The 27,775-nt window shown below is 45.7% G+C and overlaps 1 protein-coding gene across 2 annotated transcripts; it reads left to right on the forward strand.

Annotated features, from left to right (window-relative positions):
- On the forward strand, positions 1–27,753 carry lrriq4 (leucine rich repeats and IQ motif containing 4). 2 transcript variants are annotated; one of them, XM_033032175.1, is made up of 5 exons: positions 1–1,067; positions 6,723–6,896; positions 14,411–14,549; positions 18,075–18,271; positions 27,132–27,753. In XM_033032175.1, the coding sequence occupies exons 1-5, from the start codon at positions 12–14 to the stop codon at positions 27,258–27,260; spliced, it is 1,695 nt and encodes a 564-aa protein (XP_032888066.1). In that variant the 5' UTR covers positions 1–11; the 3' UTR covers positions 27,261–27,753. The 2 variants fall into 2 exon arrangements, with proteins under 2 accessions (XP_032888066.1, XP_032888067.1); XM_033032176.1 differs by lacking the exon at positions 6,723–6,896.
- Positions 27,754–27,775: the final 22 nt, after the last annotated feature.

Here is a 27,775-nt window from a genome sequence, read left to right on the forward strand (position 1 = left end):
TCTGTTTCCAGATGTCGACAGTGGGACGGTGCAATAATCAGGCAGAATTCAATATTCCAGATGTTCCATGTTTGTTGGGTGCCTCTGAAGCCGGCCCAGATGTTGTGCAGTTGCTGAAGGGCCACATATTGTTTCAGGATCTGGGTGGCATAAACCTGCACTCGATTCCGCCTACGATCCTGCGTTTGCAATACCTGGAAGAGTTGCACCTGGAGGGCAATCAGATCGAGGAGATTCCACCTGAGATTGGTTTGCTGCAGAGACTCCGGGTTTTGTACCTGAACAACAACAAACTGGGTTGCATTTGTGATCAGCTCGAGAACTGCCAAAAACTCCAGAGTTTGGACCTGAGTGACAATCCACTGGATTGTGGAATCCCCACAAACACCCTGTGCCATCTGCATGCATTGCAGGAACTACGCCTGGCCAATCTGAACTTAGTGCAGCTTCCAGCCCAGATCTGTAAGAAGCTGCATCATCTTCGACTGCTGGGGTTATCAGGCAATCGTCTGACATCCTTACCCTGGGAAATCAGGAACCTGACCAAACTGCAACAACTCCACCTGGACAACAACCATCTGTGCAGCTTGCCACGGGGATTTTGCCTCCTGCCAAAGCTGGAAGTTTTGAATTTGAGGCAGAATTTATTGCATTCGCTTCCCGATGATATCAATTCTCTAAAAAACTTAAAGCATTTATACTTAAGTGATAACCAGTTGAGCGACCTTCCCGATTCCCTGGGAAAATGTCTAAACATCTGTGCATTAGATGTTAGCGGAAATAGGTTGCATCGCAATCTCACTGCATTCCCCGCCAATTTGGTTGAACTAGCTCTCTCTCATAATCAACTCTATGCTTTTCCAACAGCTGTGTGCCAGTTGGCAGACAGCTTACAACTCCTCTATCTAAAAAACACACAGTTAAAGAAACTAAGCTGTTGCTTCTCCAATTTAACAAATCTTCACCTCTTGGACCTCAGTGAAAATCCTCTTAGGTACTTTCCAATGCAAATCTGTGACCTGGTCCAGTTGGAGATGCTGTCACTGGATGACAGTAAACTAAAAGAGGTACAAGTCTTCATACCTGAGCATTCAAAGCAGGAGTTGGAGAAAGGATGCGAGAGACCGTGTGAGGTAGAAAAAGGTGCACAGTATCAGAGAACCTGACACTATAAGTATGAAGCACTGGATGGGTGGAATGGAGCACCAGAAAGGGACAGAACCAGAGTGGAGGACAGGTTGTCAGAGATGGTGTAAGAGTTTATAAGAATGTAAGAAATAGAAGTGGGAGCAGGTCATGTGGCTGCTTATACCTGCCTCCTTTCATTCAAAAGGTCATGCCTGATATATTACCTCTACAACATTCTCGCATGAACTCTATGCCCCTTGACAATATGGTCTGAGCCGCGACCTCTAATCCCCTTATTTCATACTTTCTGGGTGAGGAAATGTCCTCTCATCTCTGCTGCTGAATAGCCGACTCCATATTTTAAAATTATGACTCCTGGATAGCAAAGGTTTAGAGGGATATGCGCCAAAGGCATCTTGGTTGGCATGGACAAGTTGGGCCTATTTCCACACTATTAGATACGCATCCAGAAGAAATATCAGCTCTGCATTCTATCCTGTATTGATCAGTAAGAATTTTATATATTTCAATTAGATCACCTCACATTTTATTTCAAAGCATAAGACTATAGAAAAAGTGAGGGGGTAGATAATAGGAATCTTTTTCCCTTTGTGGGGTGCACAAATCAAGCATATCTATAATGTGGGAAGAAGGTGGATTATAGGGGATCTGTGGGGAATTTGTACACACGCAGGGTGCTGTAACTATTGGTTCAAATTAGTCCAACTCTAAACTACCACCTCCCAACCCCTGTTACCTCCCCAAAACTCAGCAATATATTTCTTAAAGAGAATTGTGCATAGAGGTTGGGATGTTATGTTGCAGTGTGTAAGGCATTGGCAAAACCATATTTGAAGTTCTGTGTTCTGTTTTAGCTATCCTACTCCAGGAAAGATGCCATAAAGCTGGAAAGAGGGCAGAGAAGAATTATGATAATAATAATAATAATGGATGGGATTTATATAGCGCCTTTCTAATACTCAAGGCGCTTTACATCGCATTATTCATTCACTCCTCAGTCGCACTCGGTGGTGGTAAGCTACTTCTGTAGCCACAGCTGCCCTGGGGCAGACTGACGGAAGCGTGGCTGCCAATCTGCGCCTACGGCCCCTCCGACCACCACCAATCACTCACACACATTTACACACATTCACACACAGGCAAAGGTGGGTGAAGTGTCTTGCCCAAGGACACAACGGCAGTATGCACTCCAAGCGGGATTCGAACCGGCTACCTTCCGGTTGCCAGCCGAACACTTAGCCCATTGTGCCATCTGTCGTCCCGATGATGATGTTGCCAAGATTTTAGGGCAAGATTAGGCAGTCTAGGATTTTATTATTTGGAGCCCAGGAGACTGAGGTGTGGTTTTATAGACATGTATAAAGTCACAAGGAGAATAGATGTCATAATAAAGTCATAAGGGAACTACACTTGGGAGCTTACAACCCAGCAGTATGAATATTGATTTCTTTAATTTCAAGTAACCCTTGTATTCACTCTCTCTCCATCCCTCCCCACCCTTGCCATTCTGCTAATTTCACTATCATTTTGTTATCACCTCCTGCACAGCCAACAATGGACCATTGTGGGCTCATTGTACCATTTCATAAGTCTGGTTTCCCTCCCCTGACTCACAGTCTTTGGAAGAGTCTCGACCCGAAACATCACCTATTCCTTTTCTCCAGAGATGCCTGACCCACTGAGTTACTCCAGCACTTTGTGTCTATTTTAGGGGAATAGATGAGATGAATTGAGCCTTTTTCCCCAGGGTAAGAGAATCAAGAACTAGCGGACACAAGTCCGCTGGGACAACTAGCCCCAGAAATAGTGGATGCATTAGTGATAATTTTTCAAAACTCTTTAGATTCTGGAGTAGTTCCTGAGGATTGGAGGGTAGCTAAAGTAACCCCACTTTTTAAAAAGGGAGGGAGAGAGAAAACGGGGAATTACAGACCAGTTAGTCTAGCATCGGTAGTAGGGAAACTGCTAGAGTCAGTTATTAAAGATGGGATAGCAGCACATTTGGGAAGTGGTGAAATCATTGGACAAAGTCAGCATGGATTTATGAAAGGTAAATCATGTCTGACGAATCTTATAGAATTTTTCAAAGATGTAACTAGTAGAGTGGATAAGGGAGAACCAGTGGATGTGTTATATCTGGACTTTCAGAAGGCTTTCGACAAGATCCCACATAAGAGATTAGTATATAAACTTAAAGCACACGGTATTGGGGGTTCAGTATTGATGTGGATAGAGAACTGGCTGGCAGACAGGAAGCAAAGAGTAGGAGTTAACGGGTCCTTTTCAGAATGGCAGGCAGTGACTAGTGGGGTACCGCAAGGCTCAGTGCTGGGACCCCAGCTATTTACAATATACAGTGGCTTGCAAAGGTTTTCATACCCCTTGAACTTTTCCACATTTTGTCACGTTACAACCACAAACGTAAATGTATTTTATTGGGATTTTATGTGATAGACCAACACAAAGTGGTGCATAATTGTGAAGTGGAAGGAAAATGATACACGGTTTTCAATTTTTTTTACAAATAAACAACTGAAAAGTGTGGCGTGCAAAAGTATTCAGCCCCCCTGAGTCAATACTTTGTAGAACCACCTTTCGCTGCAATTACAGCTGCAAGCCTTTTGGGGTATGTCTCTACCAGCTTTGCACATCTAGAGACTGACATTTTTGCCCATTCTTCTTTGCAAAATAGCTCAAGCTCAGTCAGATTGGATGGAGAGCGTCTGTGAACAGCAATTTTCAAGTCTTGCCAGAGATTCTCAATTGGATTTAGGTCTGGACTTTGACTGGGCCATCCTCACACATGAATATGCTTTGATCTAAACCATTCCATTGTAGCTCTGGCTGTATGTTTAGGGTCGTTGTCCTGCTGGAAGGTGAACCTACGCCCAAGTCTCAAGTCTTTTGCAGACTCTAACAGGTTTTCTTCCAAGATTGCCCTGTATTTGGCTCCATCCATCTTCCCAGCAACTCTGACCAGCTTCCCTGTCCCTGCTGAAGAAAAGCATCCCCACAGCATGATGCTGCCACCATCATGTATCACAGTAGGGATGGTGTGTTCAGGGTGATGTGCAGTATTAGTTTTCCGCCACACATAGCGTTTTGCATTTAGGCCAAAAACTTCAATTTTGGTCTCATCTGACCAGAGCACCTTCCTCCACATGTTTGCTGTGTCCCCCACATGGCTTGTGGCAAACTGCAAACGGGACTTCTTATGGCTTTTTTTCAACAATGGCTTTCTTCTTGCCACTCTTCCATAAAGGCCCGATTTGTGGAGTGCACGACTAATAGTTGTCCTGTGGACAGATTCTCCCACTTGAGCTGTGGATCTCTGCATCTCCTCCAGAGTTACCATGGGCCTCTTGGCTGCTTCTCTGATCAATGCTCTCCTTGCCCGGCCTGTCAGTTTAGGTGGACGGCCATGTCTTGGCAGGTTTGCAGTTGTGCCATACTCTTTCCATTTTCGGATGATGGATTGAACAGTGCTCCGTGAGATGTTCAAAGCTTGGGATATTTTTTTTATAACCTAACCCTGCTTTAAACTTCTCCACAACTTTATCCTTGACCTGTCTGGTGTGTTCCTTGGGCTTCATGATGCTGTTTGTTCACTAATGTTCTCTAACAAACCTCTGAGGCTTTCACAGAACAGCTGTATTTATACTGAGATTAGATTACACACAAGTGGACTCTATTTACTAATTAGGTGATTTCTGAAGGCAATTGGATGCACTGGATTTTATTTAGGGGTATCAGAGTAAAGGGGGCTGAATACTTTTGCACGCCACACTTTTCAGTTTTTTATTTGTAAAAAAATTTGAAAACCATGTATCATTTTCCTTCCACTTCACAATTATGCGCCACTTTGTGTTGGTCTATCACATAAAATCCCAATAAAATACATTTACGTTTGTGGTTGTAACGTGACAAAATGCGGAAATGTTCAAGGGGTATGAATACTTTTGCAAGCCACTGTATATTAATGATTTGGATGTGGGAATTGAATGCAACATCTCCAAGTTTGTGGATGACTCGAAGCTGGGGGGCAGTGTTAGCTATGATGAGGATGCTAGGAGGCTGCAAGGTGACTTGGATAGGTTGGGTGAGTGGGCAAATGCATGGCAGATGCAGTATAATGTGGACAAATGTGAGGTTATCCCCTTTGGTGGCAAAAACAGGAAAGTAGACTATGATCTGAATGGTGGCCGATTAGGAAAAGGGGAGATGCAACGAGACCTGGGTGTCATGGTACACCAGTCATTGAAAGTAGGAATGCAGGTGCAGCAGGCAGTGAGGAAAGTGAATGGTATGTTAGCATTCATAGCAAAAGGATTTGAGTATAGGAGCAGGGTGGTTCTACTGCAGTTGTACGGGGTCTTGGTGAGACCACACCTGGAGTATTGTGTACAGTTTTGGTCTCCTAATCTGAGGAAAAACATTCTTGCCATAGAGGGAGTACAGAGATGGTTCACCAGACTGATTCTTGGGATGTCAGGACTTTCATATGAAGAAATACTGGATAGACTCGGCTTGTACTCGCTAGAATTTAGAAGATTGAGGGGGGATCTTATAGAAACTTACAAAATTCTTAAGGGGTTGGACAGGCTAGATGCAGGAAGATTGTTCCCGATGTTGGGGACGTCCAGAACAAGGGGTCACAGTTTAAGGATAAAGGGGAAATCTTTTAGGACTGAGATGAGAAAAACATTTTTTACACAGAGAGTGGTGAATCTGTGGAATTCTCTGCCACAGAATGTAGTTGAGGCCAGTTCATTGGCTATATTTAAGAGGGAGTTAGATGTGGCCCTTGTGGCTTAAAGGGATCAGGTGGTATGGAGAGAAAGCAGGTACATAATACTGAGTTGGATGATCAGCCATGATCATATTGAATGGCGGTGCAGGCTCGAAGGGCCGAATGGCCTACTCCTGCACCTATTTTCTATGTTTCTATGACACAGGTTTAAGGGGACAGGGGAAAAATTTAATAGGACCCCAAGAGGAAAGGGTGGTGGTATATGGAATGTGTTGCTAGAAAGTAGGATGTACCTGAGGTTGGTTCAATAACATTTAAAAAATCATTTGGCTAGGTGCAATGCAAGAAAAGATTTAGGAGATATATGGGCAAATGCAGGCAAATGGGACTACTTTAAGTGGAGCATCTTTGTTGGTCTGAAGGTCCTGTTTCTATGCTGTGTGCCTTGGATGCCACTTATCCATTTCTATTTAAAAACCTCTGATGATATATTTGTATCCACCATCCAATTTGAATTGGAATTCTAACCTCCATCAGAAAATAACTTTATATTCTAGGAGGTTTAACATTCTGTAAAAACAATGGTACTAGCCAGTGGCGGACTGGCCAGGGTGTCAGCTTGCCCAATGGCAAGTGGGCCTCTGATGAAGTGATAGCAAGTGATGGCAAGTGGGCCCCTGTTAAATGATAGCATTGTAGTTGTGGGTGGACCCTCTTTGTCTCCTGGCAACCAATATTTTTAGACCCAGTCCGCCACTGGTACTAGCAATATTTGCACTCCTCACAGCTCTGCACAACAACTAAATGCTCATGTTATTTGCAGGTGGCTCCAAAAATAAAGGACCTGACTAAGCTGAAGATTCTTGGTCTGACTGGAAACAGGTTCCGAGCCTTTCCTCAAGAGATTTGCTTCATTAATTCTCTGGAGAAATTATACTTGGGACAAGATCATGGGATGAAATTGATCCATATTCCCCAGGAGATCTCTCAACTTGTGGTAAGAGGCAGAAGACTTGGAGTAACTTCTAAGGCTGTGGCACAACCAGTCCTAGCTGGATAGCGTTGGAGCAATTCTGAGAAATTTATGTTTTTTTCCCCTCTTGCTCTCTTAGTTCAAGGATCCAACAAAAATATCTGGGAATCCAGAAAAGCAACTGAGGAAGCCATCAAACAGAATGATTTTGTATAAACAGGAACTGCAGATGCTGGTTTATACCAAAGATAGACACACAGTGCTGGAGCAACTTAGCGGTTTAGGGAGCATCTCTGGAGAAAAAGGATGGATGACGTGACTTCAGACTGGAAGTAAAGAGTGGGGGAGGGGTGAATAGCTGCAGGCAAGAAAAGACCAGAACCACTTAGGGCCAGCCACAATTGGCCTCAGGCAGGGTGGTACCTGGTGAGCAGGTTGTTGGCTAGGGAACATGTGATCTCAAGAGGAAAACAATAGAACTGTGGAGCTGATAAAATGGTACCCGGACGTGGCGCCGACGGACGAGAAGTCAAAGCCAAAGAACCGAATGGAAACGAGGCAGAAACGCCAAAAAAACGAAAGTAGGAAGACAAAACGCCAACTAACCGAAAGGATGGGAGGCCTGAATGCAAACTAACCGACAGGGTGGAACGCCTAAAAGCCAACTAACCGATAAGCTACATCGCCTAAAAGCAAACTCACCGAATGGCTGCTCTGTCGAAACGCCACCTACACGAATGGTGGCGTCGCCTACAAGCCAAAGGACCGACTGCCACTCAACAGAAACATCCAATAACGGACTTGAAATTGCCAGTGGGCGGGACTTGCCAGCGATTTGTCCAGACCCCTGCGTCCATCACATCACTGTGTAGGGATGAACATTGTCCCAAACCTCCGCTCCACCCGACCCACAGCCCGCAGAGGGGGCTGTCCCGAGCGATGCACACCTTCGGCAGCCCCCTCTTCGGCACAACTTGGTGCTTGGGTTCAGATTGCCCAGTCACCTATGGCTTGTGTGGAAAAATGACCCCCACGTGGCTCTCTCTCTCTCTCTCTCTCTCCCCCCTCTCCCCCTCCCCACCCAGAGTCACTGATGCACCGCCATCGGACCCCAACCCCCATACCAGGGTGATTCCCTCCCACCCCCGGACCCTGACACCCACACCGGGTGATTCACCCCCACCCCGGCCACGGGGACAGACGGCTCGGGGCAGAGTAAATCTCTGAAGAAGGGAGAGAGAGAGAAGGGAGAGAGAGAGAGAGAGAAGGGAGAGAATGGAGGGGAAGAGAGAAGGGAGAGAGTGGAGGGGAAGAGAGAGGAGGAGAGAGAGAAGGAGGAGAGAGAGAAGGGAAAGAGAAGGGAAAAAGAGGGGGAGAGAGCGAAGAGGAGAGAGAGGAGAGAGGAGAGAGAGGAGAGAGGAGAGAGAGAAGAGTGGAGTGAGGAGGAGAGAAAGAAGAGGGGAGGGAGAGAAGGGGGAGACGGGACCGTAGGGGTCATTTTGAGGTGACTGGGCAATCTAAACCCAAGCACCAAGTTGAAAGCGGTCGAAGGTGCGCTCCCTCGGGACAGCCCCCACTCTCCCACGGCCACCCTCCACGGGCTGTGGGTCGGGTGGAGCGGAGGTTTGGGGCAATGTTCATGCCTTCACAGTGATGTGATGGACGCGGGGGTCTGGACCAATCGCTGACAAGTCCCGCCCCCCGGCAACATCAAGTCCGTTATTGGACTTTTCTGTTGTGTGGCAGTCGGTGAGTTTGCTTTTAGGCGACGCAGCTTTTCGATTAGTTGGCTTTTAGGCGTCCCGCCCTTTCGGTTAGTTTGCATTTAGGTGTCCCATCCTTTCGGTTCGTTGGCGTTTCAGCTTCGTACTCTTTTGGTTTGTTAGCGTTTCGGCCTCGTTTCCATTCGGTTCTTTGGCTTCAACTTCTTTGCTTCGGCTTCTCGTACGTCGGCACCAGGTCCGCACATGGATAAAACAACTAGGGTAGAGCAAGGGGGGGAGAGGACTAAGTGGAGTTACTTAAAATTAGAGATATCAATGTTGATACCACCGGGGGTTGTATGCTCCCCAAACGAAATACAAGGTGCTGTTCCTCCACTTTGCGTGTGGCCTCATACTAGCAATGGAGGAGGCCCAAGATCACAAGGTCAGCATGGGAATGGGAAGGAGAGCTGAAATGGTTGGCAACCAAGAGATCCCGTAGGCCTAGGAAGACCGAGCTCAAGTGTTTAGAAATACGTTCAGCAAGTCTAGGTTGCAAAACCTATAGCCTCTGGTTCTTTATTCCAGTATCATGGGTAAATGACTGCACATTCACTCCATTTATTCCTGTCATGATCTTATCCATCCCATCCTATCCAACTGCACATATACATCTAATCCCTCAGCATGGTCTCCAGTAACTTGTCTACCTCAGATGTTAGGCTGACTGGTCAAGTCCCTAGGCTGTTCCTTGCAGCCCTTCTTAAATAGAGGCACGACATTAGCCAGCCCCAGTTTTCTGGCATCTCACACGTGTGTATTGATGATCATATATCTCAGCCAGGGCCTCTGCCATTTCTTCTCTAGGCTCCCTCAGTTCTTTGGATATATCAAATCAGGCCCAGGAGGTTTACCTACCTTCATATGCCTTAGGACACCCAGCACATCTTTGACCGTTATACGGATTGTCCTCAAGACACCTCCATTCACTGTCTCAAGTTCCCTGTCTTCATGTCCTGCAAAAAAAAAGAGAAATACTCAGAGGACCTTGTCCATCCCCTGTACCTCCACCTCCACATAGAGGTGATGACCTTTGTTTCAGAGGGACTCTATTCTCTCTCTAGTTACCTGCTTTCCCGTAATGTGTACATTAAATCTTTTATGATTTTCTTTAATATTATCTGCCAGTTATCTCCTGGTCCTATTTTGCCCTCCTGAGTTCCTCCTTAATTATACTCCTCAGTTCCCGAAACTCCTCCAAGGATACACTTGATCCTAGCTGCATATACCGGTCCCATTTGTTTACATTTTGTTCATCATGGTTGACAAGGGCATTGTGGGCAGAAGGGCCTATTCCTGTGTCGTTCTTTGCTTCCTTCACCAATCTCTCTCTAAACCCTATCCATATGTCCAAATGTCTTTTGAAAGTCGCAATTGTATTTGGCAGCTTGTTCCAGATATGGACCACACTCTAGTTTTTATAAATCATATACCCTGGAATCTGTGTGACTGTTCACTTTATCCACTATTTCTTCCCAAGCTTCACACAGGATCCAAAGATGCACTTGGCCCTGGGAACGTATCCATCTTATTGTGCTTTAAATCAGCCAATACCAGCTTTTTTGGTAATTGAAATACTGATCACAACTCAGACATCACAACTTAAATGCCTCAATTCCTAAGTTGACATGATCTTCTCAGTTAAAAACTGATGATTAGAGTTCATTTAATATCCCTGTGTGTCTTGTGGCTCTACCCAAAGATGACCATACCGATCTGTTCCTAGCCATCCTTTTAGAGTCATAGAGTGATACAGTATGGAAACAGACCCTTTGGCCCAACTTGCCACACTGGCCAACATGGCTCAGTCCCACCTACCCGATATCCCTCCAAACCTATCCCATCCATGCACTGTATCTGTCTAACTGTTTCTTAAATGTTGGAATAGTCCCTGTCTCAACTACCTCCTCTGGTAGCTTGTTCCATGTGCCCACCACCCTATGTGTGAAAAAGTCACCCATCACATTCCCATCTTTCCCCCTTCACCTTAAGCCTATGTCCTCTGGTCCTCGATTCACCTACTCTGTGCATGAGACTCTGTGCATCTACCCGATCTATTCCTCAAGATTTTATACACCCCCATAAGATCAACCCTCATCCTCCTGTGCTCCAAGGAATAGATTCCCAGCCTACTCAACCTCTTCCTATAGCTCAGACGCTCTAGTCCTGGCAACATCTTCGTAAATCTTCTCTGTACCTTTCCCGCTTTTACTCTTTATTTACCTGTAGAATCAGGATTATTCTTTACCCCACTTGCCTGATTCACTTCATGACCTTGTTTTGCCCTCATTGTCTTCATAAGTGCCTGTCTACATTTCTTATACTCACCAATGGATTGACTTGATACCAACTGCCTAAATCTGATGTGTGCTTCCTTTTTCCTGGCCAGAGCCTCAACATCTTTCATCAACCAAGAATCCCAAAACTTGCCAGACTTGCCCTTCACCTAAACAGAACTTGCATGTAGTCTTGTTATCTCACTTCAGAAGCAAACAGACTCACACAATTGACCTCTGCACGTTCTAAGTACTGACTCAAAAAAATAAAAACCAGCCTTGCCACAATTTAGGACCTTAGCTTGTGGATAAGTCCTATCCTTCTCCACAACTACTTTAAAACTGATAGCATCAGGTCACGATCTCAGTCTAGGAACAAGGCAATTCTGGATTTAGTGTTATGTAATGAACCGGATTTGATAAAGGACCTCGAGGTTAATGAGCCATTAGGAGGCAGTGACCATAACATGGTCAGGTTTAATCTACAATTGGAGAGGGAGAAGGGTAGATCGGAGGTGTCAGTGTTGCAGTTGAATAAAGGGGACTATGGGGCCATGAGGGAGGAGCTGGCCAAAGTTGACTGGAAAGATACACTAGCAGGGATGACAGTGGAACAAAAATGCCAGGTATTTCTAGGAATAATACAGAAGGTGCAGGATCAGTTCATTCCTAGGAGGAAGAAAGATTCCAAGGGGAGAAAGGGACGACCATGGCTGACAAGGGACGTCAGGGACAGTATAAAAATTAAAGCGAAGAAGTACAACATAGCAAAGATGAGCGAGAAGCAAGAGGATTGGGTAATGTTTAAAGAACAGAGGATAACCAAAAAGACAATACGGGGAGAAAAGATGAGGTACGAAGGTAAGCTAGCCAAGAATATAAAGCAGGATAGTAAAAGCTTCTTTAGGTATGTGAAGAGGAAAAAATTAGTTAAGACCAAAGTTGGACCCTTGAAGACCGAAAAAGGTAAATTTATTATCGGGAACAAGGAAATGGCAGATGAGTTGAACAGGTACTTTGGATCTGTCTTCACTAAGGAGGACACAAACAATCTTCCTGATATAGTAGTGGCCAGAGGATCTGGGGTGACGGAGGAGCTGAAGGAAATCCACATTAGGCAGGAAATGGTGTTGGATAGACTGATGGGACTGAAGGCTGATAAATCCCCAGGGCCTGATGGTCTGCATCCCAGGGTACTTAAGGAAGCGGCTGTAGAAATCGTGGATCCATTGGTGATAATTTTCCAATGTTCTATAGACTCAGGATCAGTTCCTGTGGATTGGAGGGTAGCTAATGTTATCCCACTTTTTAAGAAAGGCAGGAGAGAGAAAACAGGGAATTATAGACCAGTTAGCCTGACATCGATGGTGGGGAAGATGCTGGAGTCAATTATAAAAGATGAGATAGCCGAACATTTGGATAGCAGCAACAGGATCGGTCCGAGTCAGCATGTATTTACAAAGGGGAAATCATGCTTGACTAATCTCTGGAATTTTTTGAAGATGTAACTAAGAAATTGGACAAGGGAGAGCCAGTGGATGTAGTGTACCTGGACTTTCAGAAAGCATTTGATAAGGTCCCACATAGGAGATTAGTGGGCAAAATTAGGGCACATGGTATTGGGGGTAGAGTGCTGACATGGATAGAGAAGTGGTTGGCAGACAGGAAACGAAGAGTAGGGATTAATGGGTCCCTTTCAGAGTGACTAGTGGGGTACCGCAAGGCTTGGTGCAGGGACCGCAGCTATTTACAATATACATCAATGATTTGGATGAAGGGATTTAAAGTAACATTAGCAAATTTGCAGATGACATAAAGCTGGGTGGCAGTGTGAACTGTGAGGAGGATGCTATGAGAATGCAGGGTGACTTGGACAGGTTGGGGGAGTGGGCAGATGCATGGCAGATGAAGTTTAATGTGGATAAATGTGAGGTTATCCACTTTGGTAGCAAAACCAGGAAGGCAGATTACTATCTAAATGGCGTCAAGTTGGGAAAAGGGGAAGTACAACGGGATCTGGGGGTCCTTGTACATCAGTCTATGAAAGTAAGCATGCAGGTACACCAGGCAGTGAAGAAAGCGAATGGCATGTTAGCCTTTATAACAAGAGGAATCGATTATAGGAGCAAAGAGGTCCTTCTGCAGTTGTACAGAGCCCTAGTGAGACCACACCTGGAGTATTGTGTGCAGTTTTGGTCCCCTAATTTGAGGAAGGACATTCTTGCTATTGAGGGCGTGCAGCGTAGGTTTACAAGGTTAATTCCCGGGATGGGGGGACTGTCATATGCTGAGAGAATGGAGCAACTGGGCTTGTACACTTTGGAAGTTTGGAAGGATGAGAGGGTATCTCATTGAAACATATAAGATTGTTAAGGGTTTGGACACGCTAGAGGCAGGAAACATGTTCCCGATGTTGGGGGAGTCCAGAACCAGGGGCCACAGTTTAAGAATAAGGAGTAAGCCATTTAGAACGGAGATGAGGAAACACTTTTTCTCACTGAGAGTGGTGAGTCTGTGGAATTCTCTGCCTCAGAGGGCAGTGGAGGCAGGTTCTCTGGATGCTTTCAAGAGAGCTAGATAGGGCTCTTAAAAATAGCGAAGTCGGGGGATATGGGGAGAAGGCAGGAACGGGGTACTGATTGGGGATGATCAGCCATGATCACATTGAATGGCGGTGCTGGCTTGAAGGGCCCAATGGCCTGCTCCTGCACCTATTGTCTATTGTCTAATGGAGGTCTGAAAAGGGTCTCGATTAGAAACGTCACTCATTCCTTCTCTCCAGAGATGCGGCCCATCCCGTTGAGTTACTCCAGCATTTTGTGTCTACCTTCAGTCTAACACTGATGTCTTGCCCACAGCATATCAGTTTCCAGTACTTAAAATAATAGAAACTGGATCATGGCGTCCTTTCACTGCCCACAGCCTCTTTACCCAGTTAATTTAACAGCTGCAAGCTGCGATTTCTTCCTTTTCGATGAACCCATAGAGGGATCATGCAGGATAGGGGACACCATTGGGTTGGATGTGGGGGTTGGTGGTCACACACACACAGGAGATTGCTGTGTCTGCACCTCCCCATGTGATTGCTCCACTATGACAGTTTTTGATGCAACTATTAGTGGCTGTTGGCTGCTGCACAGATTTCATGTCCAAACAGAGTTACTGGCAAAACCTTTGATGACTTTTCAAAAATATTTGAGGAGGATCGCATGAGGCTTGGGTGCAATTTTCATCATAGGTTTAACATACCAAAAATTACAGCCAATTTTTAACAATCATAACTAAAGAGCCATCATTGACAAGGGGCCTTTCTGTAAGTTTCCAGCCACTGTGAAACTTAGAGAATATCTACTTTCAGGGGATCCTTAAAGCTTCCAACAGAATCATTTTTACCAACTTGGACTAGTCTGTTTGGTAAGCAAAAAGAATAGTAATGCTTAATTGTTCCGAGACCTTAGTCAATCTAACTGCAGCCTAAACTCATTATTTATGTTTGCAGAACCTGAAGGAATTGCATATCGAAAACAATCAGATTGAGCACTTGCCATCAACTATTGGGACTCTACAGAACCTGACCGTGCTGGACTGTCATGAAAACCGTCTGCTCGAGATCCCCGACTCAATATCAGATATACACGGTAGAGAGTTCCCTGTCCCCCTCATGGCAGGCTGAGGATAGCTCAGGAAGTGGAGATAATTCTTCAATGCAATTAAAGAGCAATTCAGAGAATAAATATCAGTAATATTTGAGAAATTCAGAACTGCCAGGCTAAATACAGCTTCTGGAAATAGTATCATAGACCAGTGTAGTCTGGAAACATACCTTCTGACTGACCATGACCACACTGGTCAAGTACCTAGCAATAATATTCACATTTTCCAGTATTCAGTAAGTACTTTCTATGCAGGCAGGTGGGACTAGTGTAGAAGGGATCTGTTGTTGGTTGGTGTGGGCAAGTTGGGTCAAAGGGCATGTTTCCACACGCTATGACTATAAGGAGAGACTGGATACATAGAAACATAGAAAATAGGTGCAGGAGGAGGCCATTTGGCCCTTCGTGCCAGCACCGCCATTAATTGTGATCATGGCTGATCGTCCCCTATTAATAACCCGTGCCTGCCTTCTCCCCATATCCCTTGACTCCACTAGCCCCTAGAGCTCTATCTAACGCTCTCTTAAATCCATCCAGTGACTTGGCCTCCACTGCCCTCTGTGGCAGGGAATTCCATAAATTCACAACTCTCTGGGTGAAAACGTTTTTTCTCACCTCAGTCTTAAATGACATCCCCTTTATTCTAAGGCTGTGGCCCCTGGTTCTGGACTCGCCCAACATTGGGAACATTTTTCCTGCATCTAGCTTGACCAGTCCTTTTATAATTTTATATGTTTCTATAAGATCCCCCTCATCCTTCTAAACTCCAGTGAATACAAGCCTAGTCTTTTCAATCTTTCCTCATATGACAGTCCCGCCATCCCAGGGATCAATCTCGTGAACCTACGCTGCACTGCCTCAATCACAAGGATGTCGTTCCTCAAATTATGAGACCAAAACTGTACACAATACTCCAGATGTGGTCTCACCAGAGCCCTATACAACTGCAGAAGAACCTCTTCACTCCTATACTGAAATCCTCTTGTTATGAAGGCCAACATTCCATTAGCTTTCTTCACTGCCTGCTGTACCTGCACGCCAACTTTCAGTGACCGGTGTACAAGGACGCCCAGGTCTCGCTGCACCTCCCCCTAACCTAACCTAACCCCATTGAGATAATAATCTGCCCCCTTGTTTTTGCCGCCAAAGTGGATAACCTCACATTTATCTATTTTATACTGCATCTGCCACGCATCTGCCCACTCACTCAACCTGTCCAGGTCACCCTGCAACCTCCTAACATCCTCTTCACAGTTCACACTGCCATTGCCAATATATATGGTAAACAGTTGCGGCCCCAACACCGAGCCTTGCGGCACTCCACTCGCCACTGCCTGCCATTCTGAAAAGGACCCGTTCACTCCTACTCTTGTTTCCGGTCTGCCAACCAATTTTCTATCCATGTCAACACCCTACCCCCAATACCATGTGCTCTAATTTTAGTCACCAGTCTCCCGTGCGAGACCTTATCAAAGGCCCTCTGAAAGTCTAGGTGTATTAACCATATAATAATAACCATATAACAATTACAGCACGGAAACAGGCCATCTCGACCCCTCTAGTCCGTGCCGAACACATAATCTCCCCTAGTCCCATATACCTGCGCTCAGACCATAACCCTCCATTCCTTTCCCATCCATATAACTATCCAATTTTATTACATCCACTGGCACCCCTTCATCCATTTTACTTGTCACATCCTCAAAAAATTCCAGAAGATTAGTCAAGCATGATTTCCCTTTCATTAATCCATATTGATTTGGACTAATCCTTTTACTGCTATCCAAATGCCCCATTATTACCTCTTTAATGATTGACTCCAGCATCTTTCCCACCACCGAAGTCAGGCTAACTGGTCTGTAATTCCCCGTTTTCTCTCTCGCTCCTTTCTTGAAAAGTGGGATAACTTTAGCTATCCTCGAATCCACAGGAACTGATCCTGAATCTATTGAACATTGGAAAATGATCACCAATGCATCCACTATTTCTAGAGCCACCTTCCTGAGGACCCTGGGATGCAGACCATCAGGCCCCGGGGATTTATCATTCTTCAGTCCCATTAGCCTACCCAATACTATTTATCGCCTAATGAAAATTTCTTTCAGTTCCTCTACCCCCTGAGATCCTCTGTCCTCCAGTACATCTGGGAGATTGTTTGTGTCTGGGATGCTTTCCCCTGGAGCACAGGAGGCTGAGCGGCGACTTTATAGAGGTGTATAGAATCATGAGGGGGCATAGATAAGGTGAATTGTCACAATTTTATCCCTGGGTCGTAGTCTAAAACTAGAGGGCAAAGGTTTAAGTTAAGAGGGGAAAGATTCAGAAGGGATCAGATTAAACAAGGTGAAAGACTTTGCCGAAGTACTCGTTTCCAAGTTAGTTAGAACAATTTCTTTACATAAAGTACTTCACAACCAGTTATTTTAAGTTGTATTTAGTTTATTGCAGTTGAATGAAATATTACAACTCAACACCAAATTAGACAGTTTAAAATTAGACATTTTAATTTAATTAACAGCCGTGGATTGAAATATTGCAATTCAGTGTTAAATGATCAAATTAGACCATTTGGAAACAGCCTTCCCCGATCAAAAAAAATTCAAATCGATCCTATCCAAACTGTATAATTGAAAAATTATGGGGTCCCCTACACCCAAATTTAAGGGGTCCTCTACACCCAAATCATTCATTCATCCTGCATCATTACAGAATACTAGAAGAAGAAAGGAAGAGGTGGAGCCAGTGGGCTGAGGGAGAGCTGAGAAGGGGAGGAGAAAGCAAGGACTACCTGAAATTAGAGAAGTCAATGTTCATACCGCTGGGGTGCAAGCTGCCCAAACGAAATATGAGGTGCTGCTCCTCCAATTTACGGTGGTCCTCACTCTGGCCATGGAGGAGGCCCAGGACAGAAAGGTCGGATTCGGAATGGGAGGGGGAGTTGAAGTGCTGAGCCACCGGGAGATCAGGTTGGTTATTGCGAACTGAGCGGAGGTGTTTGGCGAATCGATCGCCAAGCCTACGCTTGGTCTCACTGATGTAGAGCAGCTGACATCTAGAGCAGCGGATGCAATAGATGAGGTTGGAGGAGGTGCAGGTGAACCTCTGCCTCACCTGGAAAGACTGTTTGAGTCCTTGAATGGAGTCAAGGGGAGAGGTGAAGTGACAAGTGTAGCATTTCTTGCGGTTGCAAGGGAAAGTGCCCGGAGAGGGGGTGGTTCTAGTGGGAGGGACGAATTGACCAGGGAGTTACAGAGGGAGCGGTTTTCAGCTCTCCCTCAGCCCACTGGCTCCACCTCTTCCTTTCTTCTTCCTGCCCCCCCACCCTCACATCAGTCTGAGGAAGCGTTTAGACCCGAAACTTTGCCTATTTCCTTCGCTCCTTGGATGCTGCCTCGCCCGCTGAGTTTCTCCAGCATTTCTGTCTACCTTTGATTTTCCAACATCTGCAGTTCCTTCTTAAGCAGCAAATATTAGCTTTTTGTACCGTTTAAAGTTTTTGTTTTTCCACAGGATTACAGAAACTTCTACTGAACTGTAATCGAATATCATTTATCCCAGCAAACTTGGATCAATTGCAAAAACTGGAAATTCTATCCTTGGACAGAAATCCATTGGAGAAGCCATTAGACGAAATTGGCCTTCAGGGAGTTTCTGCTGTATTCCAATACTTACAGATGAAGAGGACCCAACATCTCAATGCAACCAAGGTTCTAGGATTTGTTTTTTTTTAAGATTTAAAAGTAAAGCCGCAAAGCTATCGGTGTGGCAGGCAGCACTTCCATTTGTCATGATTGCTATGATCCCCAATGCCACTTCCTCAAACTGTAAGACAAGACATAGAAGAATTAGGCCATTTGTGCCATCAAGTCTACTCTGCTATTCAGTCATGGCTTTTTGTCCGTCCAAACCCCATTCTCCTGTCTCGTAACCGTAACCTTTAACGCCCTTCCTAATCAAGAACCTATCAATCTCCACTTTAAAAACACCCAGTGTCTTGGCCTCCACATGCGTCTGTAACAATGAATTTCACAGATTCACTACCCTTAGGCTAAGTAAATTCCTCCTCATCTCCATTCTACAGGCACGTCCTTTTATTCTGAGGCTGTGCCCTCTGGTTCTAGACCAGGGGTGGGGAACTTTTTCATGATGGAATGCTGTAATCTAATAAGGCCGCATCCAAGAAACTTCAATTAGATATACTTCAAAATGTACATTATTTTGTAAAAATCTAACTACTATGTACTAACATCAAGAAAATGAAAACATTTTGTTAATTCTAAAGTTAACTAACCTTTTAAGATTTGAAAGGTTAATCTCTGAAGGAGGGTTTCGGCCCGAAACGTTGCCTATTTCCTTCGCTCCATAGATGCTGCCTCTCCCACTGAGTTTCTCCAGCATTTTTGTCTACCTTCGATATTCCAGCATCTGCAGTTTCTTCTTTAACCTTTTAATTACTTTGTTTTGACTGCTTGTTGTGGGTAAGCATTTGAATATTTAGTTTCAGCATGGATGTACACAGTTTCAGCTGATCTTCTAGATGGGTATCCGTCATTTGTGACCCTAATGGCATCTTGATTTGGGTTAGGTTGGAGAATGTAGATTTGCAGCAATAAGTGGTTGAAAAGCAAGAAAGCATTTTTCGTGCATGTTGCCGAAGACGTGGGTATTCTATTGCATTTTTTCAAATTTCAATCGGATCTTTGTGTCAAATAAGTACTTTAAAATGTCATCTTCTGAGAGCTCAATCAATTCCATCTGTAGTTCTTTAGAAGCCTTGGAGACATCAACTAGGTGAGGTTGAAATGCCAATTTGAGTATGATGTCATGATACTCAAAGTCAGTGAACCTTTCATTGTTTTCTTTAATTAATAAGTCTGTAACAGCTGCGTATTCTTCAAATGATTTGCATGAATCCTCCTGCTCATCAATGACCTTCACTAACTGGGGAAAATGTTCGTCCGAAATTTCATTTTGAAGAGGAGTTTTGAAAAAAGATAGCTTTTTTCGCAATGCTTGAATTGTTTGCCACAAATCATATATAGATTTAGTTTTACCTTACAAGGCAACATTCAAGTCGTTTTGCTTTGACATGATATCATACAGAAATGCAGTATTTCTATAGAAATCTTCTTTCAATAATTCACATTGCTAATTCTGTTCTTCATGTAATTTAACTATCTGTTCTTGCAAAGTTAAACATTTTGCTAACACCTGTCCCTGCGATAGCCAACGCACTTTTGATACGGCAAATCCACACTGAATGCCTCATCGTCCAACTTTAGCATATTACGAAACTGACTATGCCGTGTTGCATTTGCACGAATATAGTTAACAATACTTATAACTTGTTGCAAAGTGTCACAGAGATTTTGCTGATGTAGATACAATGGAAAGAAATGAGAGCATCTGGATCTGATAATATCTTTTTTATCTGTGCAATAAACCCTTCGCGTTTTTCTGTCATGGAAGGTGCACCGTCTGTACATACACTCACTAAATTAACCAAATCCAGTCCAACTTTACGACATTTATCTTGAAAGTTGTTGAAGAAATCTCTTCCTCGTGTTCTACCCGTAAGAGTGCCCAAAACGAATAACTCTTTGTAGCAAAGAAAATCTTCTGTTATGGCCCTGATAAATTATACAACCTGCGCCATCAGTAGTATCAGTTGATTCATCCAAAGCGATTGAATAATATATTTTCCTTTTGGAGTATTGCGTGAAGTTGTTCTGTTACGTTGAGGGCTAATTCATCCTAATCATGCATTTGCAAACCCGCTCAGCTCTTCTGCAAAACCCTCATACATATTAACAAAAGGAAGGACATCTGGACCTCACCTTATCCTCAACTTCTATCTAGGGTCCAGACTCCTTGGCGCTGTGACTCACAGCTTGCAACTTTCACAGAAAGAGCCCAAGCAGGCTTTGCAAATACAGGTGCACAACCTTTTATCCAAAAGCCTTGGGACCAGACACTTTTCGTAATTCAGAATTTGTCGGTCTTCGGAATGGAATTTTTTTAGCGTAGATTTTAATGACTGGCTCAGTGGTAGAGTGCTCGGCTCATATCCGCAAGGTCGCGAGTTTGCGCCTTGATCCCGGCAGTAAACTCGGTCGCGAGTTTGAGTCTTCAACGTCTTTTCTTGCAGAATAAATGTTTGTATGAAATGCAGTGTAGGAGAGGTGTACTGACTGTGTGGGCAGAACTTTGGAAGTGATTGCCCACCAGTCTAAAAAGCCGCTGTGTCTCCCTGTCCCTGGGATAGCAGGGGGCGATCAAACAGCACAATACCCCCCTCCCCCTCCAACTACAGAGGAATCCGCTCCCCAATGGGCCGCTACGGCGACAAGTGGCAGTATGCCCACAGCCCGAGCTGCGCCCCCTCATCCGCCACCCCAAGAACAAGACGTACCTTGCACACCATCAGCTTCTGCCCCTACGTGTTCCTCTGGAGTTGGAGCGGGGCTGGGCTGGAGTTGCTGCTGGCTGTGGGTCTCTGGGATCTCCGTGCTTGCAGTGGGCCTGGGGGTCGGTGTCCCGTTGCTCCTGACGTCTCCGGCCACCCCCCTGGACTGGAGCTGAGACTGGAAACTGTACCGCCCTTGCCCCCTCCCTCTGCAACTGCAAACAACCCCACTCTCCTGCAAGGGCGGTACGGTTCCCGGAGGATGGCAGGTGGCCGGAGACGTCAAGACCAACAGGAACCCGCTCCCCGATGGGCTCCTACGACGCCCCGAGCTGCGCCCCGTCATCCGCAACCCAGGTTCCTCTGTAGTTGGAACGGGGCTGGGCTGGGCTGCTGTTGGCTGTGGGTCTCTGGGATCTCCGTGCTTGCAGTGGGCCTGGGGGTCGGTGTCCCGATGAGGGGGCGCAGCTCGGGGAACGGCTTCTGGTGGTCCTGACGTCTCCGGCCAGTTTGCAGTTTTCCTCTGGAGTTGGAACGGGGCTGGGCTGCTGCTGGCTGTGGGTCTCTGGGATCTCCGTGCTTGCAGTGGGCCTGGGGGTCGGTGTCCCGTTGGTCCTGACGTCTCCGGTGACAGTGCAAAGCCCCCGCGCCGGTGCAATGGGCGGGGAGCTGGAGAGGGGAGGGAAGGGGTCACACACATGGCCGGGAAGCAGAGGGGTGTAGGTGGGGTGAAACTGAAGGGAGCGACAATCTGCTGCTGCCTGCCCCGCTGAGTTAAAAAGTTCCCACGCAAGACTCACGAAACACTGTGTATCGTGAGTCTACCGTGGGAACTTTTTAACTCGGCGGGCAGGCAGCAGCATATTGTCAATTATTAACCCTCCCGCGCAATATACCCTCACCTTCTCTTTTATGAATGGGGATTTAGTTCCCCTTTCTTCGAGGACCGACCGGAGGTTCCGCTGTCACCTCTGCGGGCCGCCCTCGGTGAACGTTTTCAAGGACCTTTCTTCAAGGACCGAAAAAATGGCCGCTATTCGGAGGTTTTCGTTATTTGGATCTTCGGATAAAAGGTTGTGCACCTGTACAGAGATTCTCCATTTTGTGACATATTGTATTTGGCCAATTACAAAATTTGGATTCATTCAAAAGGCCGCACTTAATGGCCTAGAAGGCTGCAGGTTCCCCACCCTTGTTCTAGACTTACACATCCTTTATACATCCACTCTATTTAGACCTTTCATTTTCCGGTAAATTTCAAGGAGATTCCTCTTTCATCCTTCTAAACTCCAGGCTTAGAGCTTCAAACGTTCTTTATACGTTAACCTCAATCATCTTTGGGATACAAGGTTTATAATCTATATTACTAAATCTCTGTTCTTGACCGCTTTTGGCCTTCTGTGCTGCGATTTCCGAGAGAACGCCGCCACCTACGGCCGTCATTTTTGGCCACCTCGCTCAGAGCCCCCCTCCGCCGCATGTGTGCCGAGGATTTTTCCCGTCGATGAAAAATGACAGAGATATTAATGTTTTTACAAAATTCCCCATTCTCTCTGCTGCCCCTGCTGGAGGGAGGGGGAGGGACTATAAAACCAGGAAGTGGTGTGCCTCAATCAGTCTCTGCAAGTGGTGTGCCTCAATCAGTCTCTGCAAGTGGTGTGCCTCAATCAGTCTCTGCAAGTGGTGTGCCTCAATCAGAGCTCTGAATAACACTGAACAAATGTCTCCACAGCTGTGAGTACCCATAATGTGGTTTGAAAATGAAAATATGGTTAGTTTGAGGTAAAAAGCACTGCTTGCAAATGATTGTTTGGGTTGAAGTAAAAAGGCACCCTCTCTCTCTCTCCCCACATCTCTCTCCCTATCCCTCTCTCTTTCTCTCCCCCCCACGTCTCTCTCCCTTTCTCTCTCTCTCTCCCCCCCTCTCCCCATCACCCCCTCTCCTCTCCCCCCCTCCTCTCTCCCCCCTCTCCTCCCCCCCCTCCTCCCCCCCCCTCCTCTCTCCCCCCCCCTCCTCCCTCCTCTCCTCTCTTCCCCTCCTCCTCCTCCTCTCTCCTCTTCCCCCCCTCCCTCTCCTCCCTCTCCCCCCCCCTCCCCCTCTCCCCCCCCTCCCTCCCTCCTCTCTCCCCCTCCTCTCTCCCCCCTCTCTCCCCCCCCCCATCTCCTCCCCTCTCCTCTCCTCTCCGCCCCTCTCCTCTCCCCCACTCTCTCTCCCCTCTTTTTCTCCCCTCCATCCCCTCCCCATCGTCCCTCCCCTAAACCCCCCTTCCCCTCCACACACCCCTACCCCCTTCCCTCCACCCTCCCTCTCCCTCCCTGCTCCCCACCTCTCCCCTCACCTCACCCCCCTCTCAACACACCCTAGCTCTCCCCCCTCCCCCTCCCCCCCCTCTCCTCCCCCTCTCTCCCCTCCCCCACCCTCCCTCCCTCCCCTAAACCCTCTCCCCTCCACACCCCCTACCCTCCACCATCCCCCTCCCTGCTCCCCACCTCTCCCCCTCTCAGCACCCCCTCTCTCTCCTCCTCACTCTCACCCTCTCTCTCTCCTCCCTTCCTCCCCCACCTTTCCCCCCTCACCCACCCTCCCTCTTCTCCTCCTCTCCACCCCTCTCCCTCTTGCCCCTTTCTCTGTGTCTCTGTCTCTCTCTCTGTCTCTGCCCCTTCTCTCTCTGCCCTCACTCGCTAACCCCGCCCCCCCTCCTTCTCTAGATGTGACTGCAAGTTGGGGGCTATGCGTCAGGGTGGTTATGGGGTAAAAGGAGCAAATTAATAATATTAATATAATATCAAGGGGGGTAATTAGCGTGAGTGCGGGGGGGATAGTTAGTGTGTGTGATGCTGCATGCCGCATCCCCCCCCCACAACCGCACATTGGGGGAACAGACCCAACGGGTCTGCACTGGGTCTAGTATAGGTATAAAAAGCTTTGGGATTTTCTTTAATCTGACTCAACAAAGCCATTTCATGGTGTCTGTGGCCCTTCTAATCACCCGCTCGAGTTCTTTCCTGCTTTCTTTATGTTTCTCAGAGGTGCAGTGCGATTCCATCCACTTAATCCTTGCATGCATTTCATTTTGACTAAAGTTACAACCTCTGTTCATTCAAGGTTCCCTTACTTTGCTATTGTCATCCCTCTTCCTTACTTGAACATGCTGGTTCTGAAATTCAATCAACTGGTCTTCAAACAACTCCCCACATGCTAGACATTGACTTTCCCCGATAACAATTTCTCCCAGTGTACCCTTCCAAATTCCTGCCTAATGTAGTTTACCTTACTTGAGTTTAGTACTTTCTGCAAAGTCCACCCTTCTCCCTGTTCAGAATCATCTAGAAAAATATGATCATGATCCCCAAAATGCTCTTCCACTGAAACGCCAGTCACCTGGCAAGGCTCCTTTCCCAACACAAGGTCCAGTGTGTTCCCTTCTCGGCTTGAACTATCCACATACTGTTTCAAGAAACCCTCCTGGACACACTTCACATACTTTGCCCATCTAAGCATTTGGCACTGAGCTAATCCCAGTAAATATTAACGGTAGTTAAAGTTACCCACTAAGACAACCCTGTTGCTTTGGCATCTTTTGGAAATCTATCTACATATCTACTCCTCTATCTCCCGCTTGCTATTGGGGGGCCTATAGTGCAATCCCTTTAGAGTGCTTCAACCTTTCTAATTTCTAAACTCTACCCATGTCGCCTCAATGGATGAATCCTCCAGTATGTACTCTCCAAGTGCCACCTAACAGTCTCCCTAATTAGTAGCGCAACCTCTTCACTCTAATCGATTGTGTCCGAATAGTTGAGACCCTGAAACATCGAGCTGCTAGTTGTGTCCCTCTCGCAACCACGTTTCCACAATGGCCACAACATAATTGACTCAAACACCGATCCAGTCTCTAAGTTCATCTACTTTCTCCACAATACTTCTTGCATTGAAATATACACTTCAGACCATCAGCCTCACTATATTCCTTCACCTCTCCCTGCCTGTCCATATTTTGAGTGTTACTGAACCTATATCTTTCCATCACTCCTTCCAATGTCTGCCCTATTACTCTGGGTCCCACTCCCCTGCCTCTAGTTTAAACTCTCCCGAGCTGCATGATATCCAACTCCTGCACTAGATGCCCTGACCAATGAGGAAAGCATTCCAAATGCCTTATTTACCACTCTGCCTACCTTTGTTGCCCTGTTCAGGCAATTCTGCAACACACTCCATTGTCCTGCCACTTAAAATGCAAGTCTTATCCTGATTTAAGATACAAAAAGGCAAAAGCTTGCACTTCATAAGGTCAGAAGGAATAGGAGTAGAATTAGGCCATGAAATATATTCCGCCATTCAATCATGGCTGATCTATCTCTCCCTCCTAACCCCATTTTCCGGCCTTCTGCTCATAACCTCTGACACCTGTACCGATCAAGAATCTATCTCTGCCTTACAAATATCCACTGACTTGGCCTCCACAGCCTTCTGTGGCAAAGAATTCCACACTCACCACTCTCTGACTAAAGAAATTACTCATCTCCTTCCCGAAAGAACATCCTTTAATTTTGAGGCTATGACCTCTAGTCCTCAACTCTCCCACTAGTGGAAACATCCTCTCCACATCCATTCTATCCAAGCCTTTCACTATTATTCAATGTTTCAATGAAGCCCCCCTTCATTCTTCTAAACTCCAGCGAGTACAGGCCCAATGCCGACAAACGCTCATCATTGGTTAACTTACTCATTCCTGGGATAATTCTTGTAAACCTCCTCTGGACTCTCTCCAGAGACAGCACATCCTTCCTCAGATTATGGTGCCCAAAATTGCTCACAATATTCCAAATGCAGTCTTCCAGCACCTTATAGACAGACCATCAGTATTACATCCCTGTTTTTGTACACAAGCCCTCTTGAAATAAATGCTAGCATTGAGTTAGCTTTATTTACTACCGGTCCGACTTGCAGATTAACTTTGTGGGAATCCTGCACCAGCACTCCCAAGTCCGTTTGTACCTCCGATTGCTGGATTTTCACCCCATTTAGAAAATAGTCTAATGCCTTTATTCCTACTACTAAAATGCATGACTACACACTTTGCTACACTATTTTTCATCTGCCACTTCTCTGCCCACTCTCCCAACCTGTCCAAGTCCTTCTGCAGAGTCTCTGCTTTCTCTACACTACCTGCCCCTCCACCTATTTTTGTATAATCCGCAAACTTTGCCACAAAGCCTTCAATCCCCTCGTACAAATCATTAATATACAACGTGAAGGTACCGGCCCCAGTACCGACCACCTGTCGGTTGAATTACATCTGCCATTACTTGGCCCACTTTCCTAGTTCATCTAGATCCTGATGTCTAGGATAACCATTTTCAATTGCCACTACACCTAGATTACAATGTCATCCTCAAATCTATGACCAGGTTACATATGCATGTGTGCGATTTGTATTGAAGCAGAATAAAAAGTTCATGATTGATTGCTCTGAAAAGGGCAAATAGGAGACTCACCAGGAAACTGCCATGGATCAAATGTTTCAGTAGACTGGATAGGCTGGTATATTTTCATTCAACCAGAGAAGACTGAGAAATGACTGATGTCGAAAATTATCAGAGGCATAGATAGGGTAAACAGTAAGAAACCTCTGCTCATGCAGGTTTCTAACTAGAGCACGTAGATTGAAGGTGCAAAGCGAGATATTGGTTGTAGGGTGATTGGAACCCTGAAAGGGTGGCATAAACTCTCAACTTCTAAGATATGAAAGATGTTGGTTTAAATCAAAGGTAGACACAAAATGCTGGAGTAACTCAGTGGGTCAGGCAGCACATCTGGAGAGAAGGAATGGGTGACGTTTCGGGTCGAGACCCTTCTGAACTTTTAGGTACGTGGACCAGTACTTCAATCTCTAAGGCATAGACCAGTTAACATGATTAGTGGAGGTTACTTGGTCAGCATGGACAGGCAGGCAGAAGGGCCTACGTTTGACCCAAAATATTATCTGAATTTCCACAGCGAGCCCAAGTCATTCAACTTTCTTTTATTTGAGATATTTGCCACTTTTACAAATATTCTTGCATGCGATACTCTGCTGAAGAAACACCATCCACCATAAGTGCAGACATCATGCCCAAGAGATTCAATGTTAATTCGGTTTTCATTCCTCCATCCACAGATGCAGGCCTGGTGGCGTGGCTTAATGGTGCGGAAGGAGCTGGGACCTTTTCAAAATTTGTTTCCCAAGAAAGACAAGAAAGGGAAAAAGGACAAGAAGAAGAATGCAAACAAAGGAAAGAAAAAGTAATAAACATTAGAATCTGAAATCAAATCACTTAAAATGGATATTTTTAAGATGGATGATATATCTTGATGAGTCAGGGGTTGTGGGGAAAGAAGGTAGGAGAATGGGGTTGAGAGGGAAAGATAGATCAGCTATGATTGAATTGCGGAGTAAACCTGATAGGCCGAATGGCCTATTTTTGCTCTTATAACTTATGAACATTATATTGAGGCCTCTAATTTATGCACGAGAAAAAACTGTTGATGTTAAGTTGACAAATCTGTATTTGCTGGTTATTTCCTGCTACTTTGTGATCAAGCGGACTTGATATCTCCAACACAAATGGTCATTTTGGCAAAGCAAGAAATTACACACAAGACTTGGAATATTTGTCCAAGTGAACCACGTTTCAATAAGAGATTCAAGAGATGAACAGTTAGGGCATTGTGGTGCTGCTCTACTTTCCTATAATTGCCAAACCAATCATGTCAATAAACATTTTCATAAGTTCTGGTATGAATTATAATATGAACTAAACA

Source organism: Amblyraja radiata, chromosome 13, assembly GCF_010909765.2.
Source record: "Amblyraja radiata isolate CabotCenter1 chromosome 13, sAmbRad1.1.pri, whole genome shotgun sequence".
Lineage (NCBI taxonomy): Eukaryota > Metazoa > Chordata > Chondrichthyes > Rajiformes > Rajidae > Amblyraja > Amblyraja radiata.